The sequence below is a fragment of the Symphalangus syndactylus genome, chromosome 10 (assembly GCF_028878055.3).
Source record: "Symphalangus syndactylus isolate Jambi chromosome 10, NHGRI_mSymSyn1-v2.1_pri, whole genome shotgun sequence".
Classification (NCBI taxonomy): Eukaryota; Metazoa; Chordata; class Mammalia; order Primates; family Hylobatidae; genus Symphalangus; species Symphalangus syndactylus.
In genome coordinates, this window is record NC_072432.2 from 85725194 (window position 1) to 85743286 (window position 18093).

General features: G+C 41.2%; 1 protein-coding gene across 5 annotated transcripts in view; it reads left to right on the top strand.

The window, feature by feature from the left end:
- Positions 1–18093, top strand: part of SCFD2 (sec1 family domain containing 2) — a 489317-nt gene that overhangs the window by 12709 nt on the left and 458515 nt on the right. For all 5 annotated transcript variants that reach the window (XM_055294679.2, XM_055294682.2, XM_063611223.1 and 2 more), the window contains exon 2: positions 7796–7964. In XM_055294679.2, the coding sequence (XP_055150654.2) occupies positions 7796–7964 (169 nt within the window). The remainder of the gene's footprint in view (positions 1–7795; positions 7965–18093) is intronic.

Below are 18093 nucleotides of genomic sequence, written 5' to 3' on the forward strand. Positions count from 1 at the left end.
GGCCCCCTAGGGGCACTGAGGGAACTGAGGTAGTGGAGGTCACGGTGGCTCCATGGTAATAGTGAATGAGAAAATGCAGCACTTGCCCACTGCTTCAGAGTGGCCCCACATTGAATGAGGTAGTAGGGTAGATGATGTTAGTGGCATTATTTTTGGCAAGGGTGCTCCTGGCCCTGGCATTCTGGAGAATACATGGTCATGATGCTCACATTTTTTATGGATTTGCCCTTCTGGACGCAGCAAGCTTAGGGAGCTGGGAAGCTCATGACTATTAGCTTAATGGAGTAGTTGTTACAAGAGTTTGGTGAGGTTTCTTACATCAAATTGTGGCTTAGATTGAGGCATTGTTTAGCCATTGACAGCTGGAGCAAACAAAAGATTATACCAACAACTTCTAAAAATCAGAAGGGTTTTACTTTTTATTTTTTGTAAAGACAGGGATTTCACTTTGTTCCCAGGCTGGTCTCAAATACCTGGCTTCAAGCAATCCTCCTGACTTGGCATCCCAAAGTGCTGGGATTACAGGCCTGAGAGGTGACTTGAAAATTATTAGAATGACTTAAATGATTTGAATTTCAATTTAAGAGAGTTGACAGCCATTTTAATATACAGACCAAAAGGAAATACATTTTTCAGTCTTTGATTTAGATGTTAATTTATATATTAATTTATGTTATTAGATGCTAAATATTTTGGATGCTAGCCTTGATAATTTACTATTAGAAAATTTATATATTTGTATTTCTTCTTAGATGTGAAATTGGCAGTATCAAAAATAACCTCAAATAATTCATAAGTACTTGACATTGTTAACATCATGTTTACAATGTAGACAAGTTTCTTTCTCATCTTTTGGTTATCATCTTTGCTGAAAGTAGTATTTCTTTGTCTAAATGTACTTTTTTTTTTTAACAAATATTTATTGAGTGCCTATTTTGTGCTAAGCACTGTTCCAGGTAATAGGGAAACAGTGGTAAACAAGATAGGCAAGTTCCTTTCTCTCCTGGTTATCCAGTTGATAAGCGCTCAGGGCTTAAATATAAAAAGTTGTAATTGTTTGAGAAGTAAATGGCCACTGATGCCCATCTCTTTCATTCTGGCTTACTTTGACCATGTCCAGACTACCCAGGGTTTGGACACCTATGGGTCAGGCATGTTTGCATAGAGGATTTAAGTCAGCATTCTGTGGGCTATTCTGGCTTCTGATTTGTTTCCAGGGACAATTAAAAAAGAGACTTGATTCATGAATTCCTAAAATATTTGAGTTTGGTTTCCTTTCTTGTTCTGGCTCTTGAGATTGGCTAGAGTGTTTTGCTAATATTTTTCAAGTTCAAAATTAAAAGGTAGGAGATGGTGGTAATGCTGGGAATTAAATTTACTTTCTTAGTTCAATTCTGAATTTTAGCTTCATGTAAACTTTTTTTTTTTTTTCTGAGACAGCGTCTCACTGTGTTGCCCAGGCTGGAGTGCAATGGCGCCATCTCGGGTCACTGCAACCTTCGCCTCCCAGGTTCAAATGATTCTTGTGCCTCAGCCTCCCAAGTAGCTGGAATTACAGGCAGGAAAGCCACCACCACGCCCAGCTAATTTTTGTATTGTTTTGTTCTGTTTGGTTTTTTAGTAGAGATAGAGTTTCACCATGTTGGCCAGGCTGGTCTTGATCTCTTGACCTTAAGTGATCTGCCCACCTCAGCCTTCCAAAGTTTTCGGATTACAGGCGGCTTCATGCAAACTTTTAAATTAAAATCCTTTTGATTAAAGATTAACTCTCATTCCAGTGGATGGTTCTTAATCCTGGGATTATAATACACTGAAGTATTTATATTTGCTTTAAGGTGTGATTGTATATTACTTGTCAAAGTATTGAAATTTGAGTCCACTAGTAATGGCTAACATTTGAAAATGAACTGTTTATCTCAGCACTCGGCATATGTAAATTCCTTTAGTTTTCACAATAATTTTTGAGATAAGTATTATAATTATCCCCATTTTACGGATGAAACTGAAGCACAGAGGAGTTAAATAACTTGCCTCAGATTACACATGTATTAAGTGGCAGAGCTAGGATTTGAACCTTGGCAGTTTGCTCCAGTGACTACTCTTATGTGTGGGTGTGGGAAAAGTTTGAGAACTGTTGTCCTGTACAGTAGAGATGATCATTATATGGTGTGTCCAGAAGTTAGCAGCTTCAGAGACTAAACATATTTGGACTCCAGTGCTGCTTTAGTGCTCAGAAAAGTGTCTGATCTTTTTTCTCCCCGATCTGCTTTTCCAAAACATGCAAACTAACTAACTTATATCTTTATTTCAGGGTTCAGAAGATACTATTTAAAATAAATAGGTATGAGACACAGTTGGGAAGCCATATAAAGGGCTGACTAGATTTTTGGTGTTAGATCCATGCCAGGATAACATCACATCCTGGCTTAGTGACTTTTTTGTGCTATTTGACCATCATTGAGCTGTTGAGGTTTTCTCATTTGTAAAGAGGGAAAAATATCCACCTATTTTTGTATTCTAACCTGTGGGAAGAATATGAAATAATTCCTTTTTTGTTGTTGTTGTTGAGGCAGAGTCTTGCATGTTGCCCAGGCTGGTGTGCAGTGGCTCAATCTCAGCTCACTGCAACCTCCGCCTCTTGGGTTCAAACGATTCTTGTGCCTCAGCCTCCTGAGTGGCTGGGATTACAGGCACATACCACTACACCTGGCTAATTTACATATATATATATTTTTTAGTAGAGATGGGGCTTTACCATGTTGGCCAGACTGGTCTCGAACTCCTGACCTCAAGTGACCCTGCCACCTCAGCCTCCCAAAGTGCTGAGATTACAGGCATAAGCCACTGAGCCTGGCCTGAAATAATTCCTTCATTTAAAAATACATATTATCTATTACTCAAGGAATAGGCAAAATAGTGCTAAAAATATCCAAATCCTTCCAGTTAGGAAGTTTAAATTTTGTTTGGGAATGAAGACAGTAAACAAATTACTAATATCAGTATAATAATATGGACTATTAAAATTAATGAAGGTAGGTGTGGTGGTTTAAAAATATGTCTACAACCCCGTCTCTACTAAAAAATACAAAAAATTAGCTGGGTGTGGTGGCGGGCGCCTGTAGTCCCAGCTACTCTGGAGGCTGAGGCAGGAGAATGGCGTGAACCCAGGAGGCGGAGCTTGCAGTGAGCCGAGATCACACCACTGCACTCCAGGCTGGGTGACAGAGTGAAACTCCGTCTCAGAAAAAACAAAACAAAACAAAACAAAAAAATGTCTACAAGCTGGGTGTGGTGGCTCACACCTGTAACTCCAGCACTTTGGGAGGCCAAAATGGTGGATCACTTGAGCCCAGAAGTTTGAGACCAGCCTTGGCAATATGGTGAAACCCCATCTCTACAAAAAATACAAAAAATTAGCTGGGCATGGTGTTGCATGCTGTAGTGCCAGCTCTTCAGGAGGCTGAGGTGGGAGGATCACCTGAGTCTGGGAAATCTAGGCTGCAGTGAGCCATGATTGAGCCACTGCACTCCTGCCTGGGCAACAGAGCAAGACCTTGTCTCTCTCTCTATATGTGTGTCTACAAATTCTTTGATACCTCTTCCTTCAAGAAATACAGTTTAAATTCCCCTCCCCTTGAGTGTGGGCTAGGTTTAGTGACTCACTTATCCCCTTCTCCCTAAAATAGCATATGGCAGAAATGCAGGAGTGTAATTTTCAAGACCAGGTCCCAAAAGGCATTGCGTCTTTTTCCTTGCTTTGTTCTTTTGGATCACTGGCTCTGAGGGAAGTTAGCTACCATGTCATGAAGAGACTCAAGCAGCCCTATGGGAGGCCCATGTAGTGAGGAAATCGGATTCCTTCCAACAGCCAATGAGGAACTGAGGCCTCCTGTCAATAGCTTTGGGAGTGAGCTATCTGAGAAATGGATCCTCCTGCCCAGTCAAGCATTCAGATGACTGCAGCCCCAGCTGACATATTGACTGCAATTTTATGAGAGTCTCTGAGTCAGACCCAGTTAAGCCACTCTGAATTCCTGGATGCATAGAAATAGTTGAGATTGGCCGGGCGCGGTGGCTCATGCTTGTAATCCCAGCACTTTGGGAGGCCGAGGTGGGCGGATCACGACGTCAGGAGATCGAGACCACGGTGAAACCCCGTCTCTACTAAAAATACAAAAAAATTAGCCGGGCGTGGTGGCGGGCACCTGTAGTCCCAGCTACTCGGAGAGGCTGAGGCAGGAGAATGGCGTGAACCCGGGAGGCGGAGCTTGCAGTGAGCCGAGATTGCGCCACTGCACTCCAGCCTGGGTGAGAGAGTGAGACTCCGTCTCAAAAAAAAAAAAAAAAAAAGAAATAGTTGAGATTAATACATTTGGTTTTAAGACAGTAAGTTTTGCGAGGATGTGACATTTGAGCAGAGGCTGAAAGAAGGGAGGAAGCATGCCATGTGGCTACGTAATGATAGAACATATAAGACCCAGGGAATGGCAAGTGCAATTGGCCTAAGGTGGGAGCATGTGTGTCATGCTTGAGGACCAGTAGGAGGCCAATTTGGCTAAAGTGTTGTGAGCAAGAGGGAACGCCGATAGGAGATCAGTTGGAGGGGTAGGTAGAGGGAATGCTTTGTAGGTTAAAATAAGGATTTAGAATAATAGCCAAAGTATAATGGGAATCAGTTGGAGAGTTTCGAGCTGTGATGTGATATGATCAAATTTATGTTATATAGGATCATTTATGTAAAGAGTATGGGGATTGAGGTAGATCCTCAATATGTGGTAGCTACTGTTACTAAAGAGATTACGAGAGCTTAGTTGTAGTAGTCTTAGCTCTGCCCTTTCCTAGTCAAAAGTCCTTGGGCAAGTTGCCTAACTTCTGCCTCTCAGTTTCCTGATCTGTAAAATAAGGACCTCAGACGGTAATTGAGAGGGTAAAATAAGTTAACATGTCTATCTTCTAGAACAGCTAGAGAAAAAAATGAAGTAGAGTAAGTGAAAGGTTCCCCCTGCCTGATCCTGCAAGATCACTACAATTCTGGTTACTCAAGGCAGTGTTAAAAATGGTATGAATGATCTCTGTTCATTTCATAAGCATATTAGTCAGGATTCTCCAGAGGGACAGAACTAACGGAATATATGGATTGAGCTCTTATGAAGACTTCTCAATTCTTGCTTCTCATTTTATTCCATATAAGACTTAAAGACAAGTGAAGATGTTACATGCCTTATGATAATGACACTGACACACATATAATCCACAGGATCATACAGAATTGGTATTTTCTGGTCCTGGTAACTTGAAAAGTTCAGCCCTTGAAGCAATTGGCTTAATTTAGGATCTCAAATCCTGGAAGCAATTGGCTTAATTTAGGATCTCAAATCCTAGGAATAGTTTCAACTCTCTGGGAAACTAAGGTGGGAGAGTTGCTTGAGCTCAGAGTTCAAGGCTGCAGTGAGCTATGATTGCACTCCAGCTTGGGCAACAGAGTGAGACTCTGCCTTTAAAAAAAAAAAAAAAAAAAAAGAATAGAATATAAAAAAATTCAGCTTTAAAATTTCAGGATAGTATCATCTTACGACACTATTTACCTGACTGACTAGATGCAGATTATTTATTTATTTATTCATTCATTCAGCAAATGCTTATTGATGCCTACTATATGTAGGCACTGTGCTAGTGAGAGGTGACAAAGTGTTAGCAGCTCTCGCTTGCTCTCAGTGCCTCCTCGGCCTCAGTGTCTGCTCTGGCCACACTTGAGGAGCCCTTTAGCCCACCGCTGCACTGTGGGAGCCCCTCTCTGGGCTGGTTGAGGCCAGAGCCAGCTCACTTGGCTTGCCAGGAGGTGTGGAGGGAAAGGCGTGGGCAGGAACTGGGCCTGCCCGGCGCTTGCAGGCCAGTGCGAGTTCCAGGTGGGTGTGGGCTTCACGCGCCCCTCACTCGGAGCGGCCGGCTGGTCCAGGCAGTGAGGGGCTTAGCACCCGGGCCAGCAGCTGCAGAGGGTGCGCTGGGTCCCCCAGCACTCCCAGCCCACCCGCACCATGACTGAATTCTCGCCAGGCCTCAGCCACCTCTCCGCGGGGCAGGGCTTGGGACCTGCAGCCCGCCATGGCTGAGCACTGCCCCTTCCCCCCGTGGGCTCCCATGGGACCCAAGCGTCCCCAGTGGGCACTGTCCCCTGCTCCGCGTGCCTGGTCCCATCGGTGGCCCAAGGGCCAAGGAGTGCGGGCATGCGGTGCAGGACTGGTGGGCAGCTCCACCCGCGGCCCTGGTGCAGGATCCACTAGGCGAAGCCAGCTGGGCTCTTGACTTGGGTGGGGACTTGGAGCTAGAGGATTGTAAATGCACCAATCAGCACTTTGTGTCTAGCTCAAAGTTTGTAAATGCACCAATCAGCACCCTGTGTCTAGCTCAAAGTTAGTAAATGCATCCATCAGTGCTCTGTGTCTAGCTAATCTAGTGGGGACTTGAAGAAAGTTGTGTCTAGCTAAAGGATTGTAAATGCACCAATCAGCACCCTGTGTCTAGCTCAAGGTTTGTAAACACACCAATCAGTGCTCTGTGTCTAGCTAATCTAGTGGGGACTTGGAAAACTTCGTGTCTAGCTAAAGGATTGTAAATGCACCAATCAGCACTCTTTGTCTAGCTCAAGGTTTGTAAACGCACCAATCAGCACCCTGTGAAAATGGACCGGCCGGGCGCGGTGGCTCACGCTTGTAATCCCAGCACTTTGGGAGGCCGAGGCGGGCGGATCACGAGGTCAGGAGATCGAGACCATGGTGAAACCCCGTCTCTACTAAAAATACAAAAAATTAGCCGGGCGTGGTGGCGGGCTTCTGTAGTCCCAGCTACTCGGAGAGGCTGAGGCAGGAGAATGGCGTGAACCCGGGAGGCGGAGCTTTCAGTGAGCCGAGATCGCGCCACTGCACTCCAGCCTGGGTGACAGAGCGAGACTCCGTCTCAAAAAAAAAAAAAAAAAAAAAAAGAAAGAAAATGGACCAATCAGCTCTTTGTAAAATGGACCAATCAGCTCTCCGTAAAATGGACCACTCAGCAGGATGGGGGTGGGGTCAGATAAGGGAATAAAAGCAGGCTGCTGAGCCAGCCCCCGCAACCCGTTTGGGTCCCCTTCCACATGGTGGAAGTTTTGTTCTTTCTCTTCTGCAATAAATATTGCTGCTGCTAACTCTTTGGGTCCGTGCACGCCTTTATGAGCTGTAACACTCACCGTGAAGGTCTGCAGCTTCACTCCTGAGGCCAGTGAGACCACGAACCCACTGGGAGGGATGAACAACTCCGGTCGGGAGGAACCAACAACTCCAGATGCGCCGCCTTAAGAGCTGTAACACTCACCGCTAAGGTCTGCAGCTTCACTGCGGAAGCCAGTGAGACCATCAACCCACCAGAAGGAAGAAACTGAACATGTCCGAACATCAGAAGGAACAAACTGCAGACACACCATCTTTAAGAACTGTAACACTCACCGCGAGGGTCCGTGGCTTCATTCTTGAAGTCAGCAAGACCAAGAACTCACCAATTCCGGACACACTAGGTGCTAGGGATACAGTACTAGCCATAGCAGACATGAGTTCTGCCCTCATGGAGTATTAATTACAACCTGTGAGGTACATGTTGACTAGGTGATTGTGAATGTGATTAGCTATATGAAGGGCAAAATGCGAGTTTTGTTGAACAGAAACTAAAAATGTACGTTATTTTTGATAGAAGGCGTGTGATAAAACATCCAGCTTGCTTTTTCCTCCCATTTTATGAATTTACATTTTCTTGTCTGCTTAAACAGGAGCAGTTGGACATCATGGAGACAACTTAGTAGAGAAGATCATTTCAGCACTTCCGCAGCTCCCAGGCCACACAAACGATGTGATGGTTAACATGATAGAGCTCACTGCACTCCAAACTGAGGAAGAAAATTATAATGTGGTTGCACCAGGCTGTCTTTCACAATCCAAGTAAGATACGTAGTTTTTGTCCTCTTATCTTTCTCTATCTTCCCGTTTCTTTTTCTCCTAAATTGAGTATTCCCATAGGAAAAAAGCAATGAAGAGTTGGTCTGGTTGAAAATTTCACAGTGGGTAGCATTTAGCAAAAAGCATTTTTTTCTTAATTTTGAAATAACCATATCCACTAAACATAACAATAATCCAGAAAGTATGGAATTTTATAGAAGTGTCATTTACATGTAATATAAGCTTGTTCCCAGGATTGGTTAAGTGAGTCAGTTTATGTATCTCCATTTCACAGATAGTTTCACAGGGAATTGAGTCTAGTCTTCCTCAGTTTCTTTTTTCCAGCTGACTTTTTCACATCACTAAAAAGCAACTCAAACAGCAATGAAACCATCCCATCTTTTTATATTAGATGATATGCCTGTGGATATCAACAGAAGTTTTTATTTCTAAGTATATTTTTTTCACATGCTTAGAGGAATCAGAGAAGATTATGTACGTTAAGTTATGCAGAGTTTAAAAAATGAAAATTTCTCCAGAAATGACAATAAAAATATATGGTAGTCACTTTCTCAACTTTGTCCTTTATTAATAATTCTCTTGGGAATTACTCTTATTTGAAAAAATGAAAGTATTAGAAGGGGAAAAAGTATGTAAGTGTATCTGTTTCTTATTTTCATGTTTTATATTTTTAAATAAAACAGGATCTTTCAGTATTATAGTGTTAAATCTTCACTGTAGCAGATGCATTTGGAATTTCCTCCCATATTTATTAATATAATTAGTATATGTAGCTCCTGAAGTTTTTAGCCTTTTTGTAGATAGTTAAGAATACTTATTGGATAGCCAATGTTTGTGGGTCAATGTGGGAAGAAAATGGGAAGTTCTATACTTTTGTCTATTTTGTATGTTTACACATACAATAAAAGCATAGGCCTAAAGGCTTGCAGCTCTACAAACCCAGAAGTGATGTGATTGGAAACACATTTAGCTGTTCAGAGAGCCATTCAGAAGTTAATTATTAAGGACTTAACTGTGAGCCTTACTCTAGGTTAACTAACAAGAATGACATAAAATACTATATTATTCATCGAACACTCTTTTTGTTGGGGAGTTATGATTTATACCCGAGCATAATTTGAAAACAATAGAAATGATATGAAGTTAAGATTAATGTATCTGCTATGGAGTATAATTTCTACAAGTAAAGTATCAGGTTACTGTAGTCTTTGTAGATCAATGTAGACCTTGAGGCAGTGGCACTGCTTTAATTATGTCTTGAATGACTTAGAAAAGAGGAGGGGGTTGATGTGAACCAAAGTATAGAAACAAAAAATGGTCAGGGCCTGACGTCAATGAGAGATGACCTCATTGGACCACTTCTGTCATCTACTCTGTTCACATTTTTTGGGAGTTATGATGAGCTAGGTACACTTCCAAGTATTTTACATTTGGGAAATTAAGTTTTACAGTATCCTAATGAGGTAGATGTTGTTATTCCCCTATTTTATAGGTAAGGAAACTGAGGCAAAGAGACATTAAGTAACAGAGTTAGTGGGAGGTAGAGCTAGAAATGAGTCTAGAATGTTTGACTTTAGGCCAGGTACAATGGCTCATGCCTGTAATCCCAGCACTTTGGGAGGCTGAGGCTGGTGGATCACCTGAGGTCAGGAGTTTGAGACCAACATGGCCAACGTGGTGAAACCCTGTCTCTACTAAAAATACAAAAATTAGCTGGGCATGGTGGCGGGTGCCTGTAATCCCAGCTACTCAGGAGGCTGAGGCACGAGAATATCTTGAACCTGGGAGGTGGAGGTTGCAGTGAGCCGAGATCATGCCATAGCACTCCAGCCTGGGCAACAGAATGAGACTCCATCTCAGGAAAAAAGAAAAAAGGGTTTGACTTTCGAGCCACTGTCTTAACTTCTATGCTATCTATGTGAAGGGTCCAGAGAAGAGCTAGGCTCTTGAATAGATTTAAAGAGATGAGAGACAAAAATAAAGTTACTCTTTGAGTTAATTTGGGAGTCCTATGTTTTACATAGTGATTATACAAACAATGGAAATCAATTTTGGCTAATTTAAGCAATAAAGGGTTATTAAAGGGTATTGGGTAGCTAAAAGAATGAAAGGAAGGATTATTAATCAGATTTTTGAAAGGACAAAATAGTTCTAGGAATGTAGGAAGCAGAGGCTCATTAAGGCATTGACATTGGAGAGACTGAATTTTAACTGTTTTCTTTGAGTCCTTCTGCTTAAGATTCAGATTCTCGGGGAAATGGTAAGATTGACTTTTCTTGGCCTTTATGCCACGTTTTGGCCAGTGTGGGTTGGGAGCTCTTTATACTGACTAGAATTATGCTAATATCATATGGCATGGCAGAGGGGTGGTTCTTCAAAGGAAAATGGAAACACTTATCAGAAGATGGGGGAACAGATGCTGGACATGCAAAAATAGTAGATGCCCCTTAATAATAGCACACACTTACAGAGGACTTTTTGTATAACAGGCATCATTCTGAGCACTTAATATGTATTAACTTATGTACTTCTCACAATATCTCTACGAGGTGGATTCTATTGCGTCCTCCTTTATAGAAGAGGAAGGAAGTTAAATAACATGCCTAAGGTAGCGCATACAGTTAGACGTGGTGGAGGCCTATATTTGAACCCAGACAGCCTGGCTCTAAAACTAGTGTTTACCATTACCCTATGCCACTTCCACAGAAACCTAAGGTAATTACAAAAAAAAAAAAAAAAGTAAGCTCCCCAGAGGAGTTTGCAAAAAGAAAGAAGAGTCCATCATTGGACAGCAGGTAAAGCAGCAAATTTTTAAAAGTGTAGTAGAACAAACATAGGTATAAAAGTATCTCAGTCCTATAAGTAATGTTTTGGTTATAGTCACTTTATTTAACCTTGACTCTCCAGCACTGATTCTACTACAAGCTTAGACCAAGGCTAAGCCAATCTTGGAATCTCATTTTCCTTGGCAGTGATGCTTTAGAAATGGGCAGGTGACAAGAGAGAAAGTCTTAGGGCTTCTTGGTCAGGTTTCTTTGCTACTGACAAGAGACTCAATAGAAATATTCTTCCAGATGTGACCAGTATGTCAGACATATTGAGTCTGATAACTGCTGCAGCTATCTTACTCACATCTGGAAGTTAATGCTAACACGTGGAAGGTGGCCTTGCCAAGAGAACTGCAGAGAGAAGCAGCTATAAGCTCCTTGATGCATGATGTTTGGACGTTATGTTGTACGGGAGAATATATTTCCTATTGTTTAAGCCAAATTTAGTTGCTGTTTTCTATCACTTGCAGACAAAGTCTTCATGACACATTTTTTACACCTCATTATTTCATCTCATAAAATGAGGGCATTGGCCTAAATGACTCCTAAGGATTTTCTTGGGTTTAAAATAAAAATCGTTCCTAACCGAGCCCCTGCAGTGACTCAGCTCTGCCTCTCACTTAGGCTATGTTCATGTATACATATTTCGTCTCCATGGTCTTTGCCTTCATTAGTTGTCTTTTTCTTCTCATTAGACTATGAGTGAGTGTTACCATAGATTATGAGCTTTGAGTGCCATTCAAAAATCACACCTGTAATCCCAGCATTTTGGGAGGCCCAGGTTGGTAGATCACTTGAGGTCAGGAGTTGGAGACCAGCCTGGTTAACATGGTGAAACCCCATCTCTACTTAAAAAAAAAAAAAAAGTACAAAAATTAGCCAGGCATGGTGGCGCATGCCTGTAATACCAGCTACTCAGGAGGCTAAGGCAGAAGAATCACTTGAATCTGGGAGGTGGAGGTTGCAGTGAGTTGAGATTGGGCCATGGCACTCCAGCCTGGGTGATAGAGTGAGACCCTGTCTCAAAAAAAAAAAAAAGGGTATGGTCATAAGTGTCCAAGATGAGTCTAGAGGGATATAAATAAAGAAGAAAGCTTTAGAGATAGCAAGTTGGGTGAAATAGTGAAACCGGAAGTCAGGTTGTAAAAGATAAAGCGATAGGTGGTGAGAAAATTATAAACAAATAGAGGTCTAAAGCAATAACTGGGAGAAAAATGGTAGTTTTTTTCAATTGCTTGGAAGACCGAGGGAATTATGTTGATTAATTTATCTGCAAAAGAAGAATTGAAATAAATCACAGCTTTCCTAGCATAATTTGTATGTCTATCAAAACAATAATAACTACTATGTTCGACCAAACGTACCAGAAACTTCTCAATGAAATGAGAGTAAGGATAAAAATGTTAGTACTAAAAGGCAAAACAAGTGAGTGCTTGGCAACAAATGTGCCTGCAATGGAAAAGTCTTTAAAAAGCAATAAGCTTTGATAGTCAAAATTTATTTGCTAAGATAATTTTTATAAAAGGCGGTTTATAATTATAGCAATTGAAGTTACTGCCAATGCAAATGAGAAATTGAGAACTTAAAATGCATTTTAACATGGCCTTCCAGTCCTTGTCTGTTGTTCTCTGGATTATGTGGAATATTTCAACAAGAAGTAGGCAGAATCTTTTCTGCTTTTATGTTTTCCTCCTCTTTTATTCTGTGCCCCGCCCGGCTCCACTATCTCTAACCATTTTTAGGTCCTTAAACAACCTTCACCTGATGCCCTACTTGCATTTACTACATCTGCGCTTGGCGCTCCTGGCTGTGCGCTAACCCTGCACCCGCAGTGCTGCTGGTTCTGTTGGGTTCAGTATCTGCCGCTCCCATTGCTCTCTGTATGCCTCCTGGTGAAAGCCAAGACCTCACAATGGCCTACAATATTATGTGCCATCTGGCTTCCTGGTCCCCTCTGACTGTGTCTCTTCTTTTCTTCTTTGCAGCCACATAAGCTTCGTTGCTGTTCTTCCAATTGGACGTGCTGGGTCCTGCCTCAGGGCTTTGGCTCTTAAAGTTCCCTCGACCCAGATCATTATTCCTGCAGATATACACTTGGCCCCATTTCCCTTTTTCCTTCTTAGTGAGGCCTTTCCTGTCCATCTTAGCACTTCATGTCCCCTTCCCTATTTATTTTTTTTTCCTCCATAGCACTTACCACTTTCTAATATATTAATATTTATGTTGTATTTTGGTCTCTTCCTTTGCTAGAGAGCTATGGAGCGAACTCTCCACTAGGGAGTTCCACGAGAGCAGGGATATTTATCTGATTTATTCGCTGCTGTGTCCCCATTGCCAGGCACTCCTGGCATTCAAGAGATATTTGTTGAATGAACACATGGTGATGGATGCTGCCAGGGCAGGATCGGTGAGTGAAGTGAGGCTACCTAAGACAGAGAGGGTGAAGCTGGAAGAGAGCATGGGGATCTCCAGACTCTGGAATATTTCGAACACTGTCATTGGTTTAGTAAAAACATTTGCAAAAAAGGGGGGAACTATATTCACATTTGCTTATGACACATTAAATATATCTGGAGAATGTTTAAGACACTGATGACATTAGCTACCTGTTACACTGATAGCATTAGCTGCCTCTGTAGTGGAGTGCTGGGTGACTGGAGACACAATGAGAAGTTAGTCAAATGAATGAGGATGGAGGCAGGAGGGAGATGTCTTACTACAAATACCAGTTTGAGTATTTTGAATTTTCAATCGTGAAAGTTATCTGTTATTAAAAATAAATAGACATTGGGCTTAAATAAAAACATGACTTCCTTCTTAAGCTAGCTTAAGGTAGGGTTCTCACTTCTAGGAAAGAAAGTTGTTGTCTCTTACTTTGGAACCTCTACAAAGCTTCTCTCCCCTATATTGTCCTCCATCCTCACTGAACTACTCTTCATTTTACAACTTCTATTAAAATGCCAGAACACTATACTATAATTGTTTACATGTCTCCTTCCTCCACTAGACTGTAAATTCTTTGAGAGTAGGAGATGTACCCTGACACTTTTAAGATGTACTAGTGAACTGAGTACAGCAATCAATAAATGATTGAATAAGTTGTAACGTTAGATTTGAGGCCAAGGCTGGGGGTGGTGGTGGCTCATGCCTGTAATCCCAGCGCTTTGGGAGGCTGAGACAGGTGGATCACTTGAGGTCAGGAGTTCGAGACCAGCCTGACCAACATGATAAAACCCTGCCTCTACTAAAAATACAAAATTAGCTAGGCGTGGTGGTGTACACCTGTAATCTCAGCTACTTGGGAGGCTGAGGCAGAAGAATCGCTTGAACCCAGGAGGCAGAGGTTATAGTGAGCAGAGATTGCGCCACTGCACTCCAGCCTGGGCAACAAGAGTGAAACTCCCTCACAAAAAAAAAAAAAAAAAAAAAGGAAAGAAAAAATTTTGGCCAAGTATAAAAACGATGACATAAATCCATGAAAATCCTTATCTACTTCATTTTTGTACTTAAGTCGTTGTCTACTATTGTTGATTGGTTTTTATATTCTATACATATGAACATGTATAAATATAAATCTTATTTCTTTTATTTTTTAAACTTTTTTTATTATACTTAGAGTTCTAGGGTACACGTGCACAACGGGCAGGTTTGTTACATAGGTATACATGTGCCATGTTGGTTTGCTGCACCCATCAACTCGTCATTTACATTAGGTATTTCTCCTAATTGTGTCCCTCCCTGAGCCCCCCATCCTCTCACAGGCCCTGGTGTGTGATGTTCCCTGCCCTGTGTCCAAGTGTTCTTCTCATTGTTCAATTCCCACCTATGAGTGAGAACATGTGGTGTATGGTTTTCTGTCCTTGTGATAGTTTGCTGAGAATGATGGTTTCCAGCTTCATCCATGTCCCTGAAAAGGACATGAACTCACCCTTTTTTATGGATGCATAGTATTCCATGGTGTATATGTGCCACATTTTCTTAATCCAGTCTATCATTGATGGACATTTAGATTGGTTCCAAGTCTTTGCTATTGTGAATAGTGCCGCAATAAACATACACGTGCGTGTGTCTTTATAGCAGCATGATTTCTAATCCTTTGGGTATATACCCAGTAATGGGATTGCTGGGTCAAATGGTATTTCTAGTTCTAGATCCCTGAGGAATAGCCACACTGACTTCCACAATGGTTGAACTAATTTACACTCCCACCAACAGTGTAAAAGTGTTCTTATTTCTCCACATCCTCTCCTGCAGCTATTGTTTGATGATTTTTTAATGATGGCCATTCTAACTGGTGTGAGTTGGTATCTCATTGTGGCTTTGATTTGCATTTCTCTTGACAAGTGATAATGAGCATTTTTTCATGTGTCTGTTGGCTGCATAAATGTCTTCTTTTGAGAAGTGTCTGTTCATATCCTTTGCCCACTTTTTGATGGGGTTTTTTTTTTTTATTGTAAATTTGTTTAAGTTCCTTGTAGATTCTGGATATTAACCCTTTGTCAGATGGGTAGATTGCAAAAATGTTCTCCCATTCTGTAGGTTGCCTGTTCACTCTGATGGTAGTTTCTTTTGCTGTGCAGAAGCTCTTTAGTTTAATTAGATTCCATTTGTCTATTTTGGCTTTTGTTCCCATTGCTTTTGGTATTTTAGTCATGAAGTCTTTGCCTATGCCTATGTCCTGAATGGTATTGCGTAGGTTTTCTTCCCGTTTTTATGGTTTTTATGGTTTTAGGCTTAACATTTAAGTCTTTAATCCATCTTGAATTAATTTTTGTATAAGGTGTAAGGAAGGGATCCAGTTTCAGCTTTCTACATATGGCTAGCCACTTATCCCAGCACCATTTATTAAATAGGGAATCCTTTCCCCATTTCTTGTTTTTGTCAGGTTTGTCAAAGGTCAGATGATTGTAGATGTGTGGTGTTACTTTGAGGCCTCTGTTCTGTTCCATTGGTCTATATATCTGTTTTGGTACCAGTACCATGCTGTTTTGGTTACTGTAGCTTTGTAATATAGTTTGAAGTCAGGTAGTGTGATGTCTCCAGCTTCGTTCTGTTTGCTTAGGATTGTCTTGGCAATGCGGGCTCTTTTTCTGGTTCCATATGAACTTTAAAGTCGTTTTTTCCAGTTCTGTGAAGAAAGTCATTGGTAGCTTGATGGGGATGGCATTGAATCTATAAATTACCTTGGGCAGTATGGCCATTTGCATGATACTGATTCTTGCTCTCCATGAGCATGGAATGTTCTTCCATTTGTTTGTGTCCTCTTTTGTTTCGTTGAGCAGTGGTTTGAAGTTCTCCTTGAAGAGGTCCTTCGCATCCCTTGTAAGTTGGATTCCTAGGTATTTTATTCTCTTTGTAGCAGTTGTGAATGGGGGTTCACTCATGATTTGGCTCTCTGTTTGTCTGTTATTGGTGCATAGAAATGCTTGCGATTTTTGCACATTGACTTTGTATCCTGAGACTTTGCTGAAGTTGCTTATCAGCTTAAGGAGATTTTGGGCTGAGATGATGGGGTTTTCTAAATACACAATCAAGTCATCTGCAAACCGGGACAATTTGACTTCCTCTCTTCCTAACTGAATACGCTTTATTTCTTTCTCCTGCCTGATTGCCCTGGCCAGAACTTCCAACACTATGTTGAATAGGAGTGGTGAGAGAGGGCATTCTTGTCTTGTGCCAGTTTTCAAAGGCAGTGCTTCCAGTTTTTGCCCATTCGTTATGATATTGGCTGTGGGTTTGTCATAAATAGCTCTTATTATTTTGAGATACATTCCATCAATACCTAGTTTATTGACAGTTTTTGGCATGAAGGGCAGTTGAATTTTGTTGAAGGTGTTTTCTGCATCTATTGAGATAATCATGTGGTTTTTGTCATCGGTTCTGTTTATGTGATGGATTATGTTTATTGATTTGCATATGTTGAACCAGCCTTGCATCCCAGGGATGAAGCCCATTTGATCATGGTGGATAAGCTTTTTGATGTGCTGCTGGATTCTGTTTGCCAGTATTTTATTGAGGATTTTTGCATCAATGTTCATCAGAGATACCGGTCTAAAATTCTCTTTTTTTGTTGTGTCTCTGCCAGGCTTTGGTATCAGGATGATGCTGGCCTCATAAAATGAGTTAGGGAGGATTCCCTCTTTTTCTATCAATTGGAATAGTTTCAGAAGGAATGATACCAGCTCCTCTTTGTACCTCTGGTAGAATTCAGATGTGAATCCTTCTGGTCCTGGACTTTTTTTTTTTGATTGGTAGGCTATTAATTATTGCCTCAATTTCAGAGCCTGTTATTGGTCTATTCAGAGATTCAACTTCTTCCTAGTTTAGTCTTGGGAGGGTGTATGTTTCCTGGAATTTATCCATTTCTTCTAGATTTTCTAGTTTATTTGCATAGAGGTGTTTATAGTATTCTCTGATGGTAGTTTCTATTTCTGTCAGATCAGTGGTGATATCCCCTTTATCATTTTTTGTTGCGTCTATTTGATTCTTCTCTCTTTTCTTCTTTATTAGTCTTTCTAGTGGTCTATCAATTTTGTTGATCTTTTCAAAAAATAGCTCCTGGATTCATTGATTTTTTGAAGGTTTTTTCTGTGTCTGTGTCTCCTTCAGTTCTGCTCTGATATTAGTTCTTTCTTGCCTTCTGCTAGCTTTTGAATGTGTTTGCGCTTGCTTCTCTAGTTCTTTTAATCGTGATGTTAGGGTGTCAATTTTAGATCTTCCCTGTTTCTCCTGTGGGCATTTAGTGCTATAAATTTCCCTCTACACACTGGTTTAAATGTGTCCCAGAGATTCTGGTATGTTGTGTCTTTGTTCTCATTGGTTTCAAAGAACATATTTATTTCTGCCTTCATTTCCTTATGTACCCAGTAGTCATTCAGGAGAAGCTTGTTCAGTTTCCGTGTAGTAGTGCAGTTTTGAGTGAGTTTCTTAATCTTGAGTTCTAATTTGATTGCATTGCGGTCTGAGAGACAGTTTGTTGTGATTTCTGTTCTTTTACATTTGCTAAGTAGTGTTTTACTTCCAATTATGTGGTCAATTTTAGAATAAGTGCTGTGTGGTGCTGAGAAGAATGTATATTCCATTAATTTCGGTTAGAGAATTCTGTCGATGTCTTAGGTCAGCTTGGTGCAGAGCTGAGTTCAAGTCCTGGATATCCTTGTTAACCTTCTGTCTCGTTTATCTAATATTGGCAGTGGGGTTCTAAAGTCACCCATTAGTATCGTGTGGGAGTCTAAGTCTCTTTGTAGGTCTCTAAGGACTTGCTTTATGAATCTGGGTGCTCC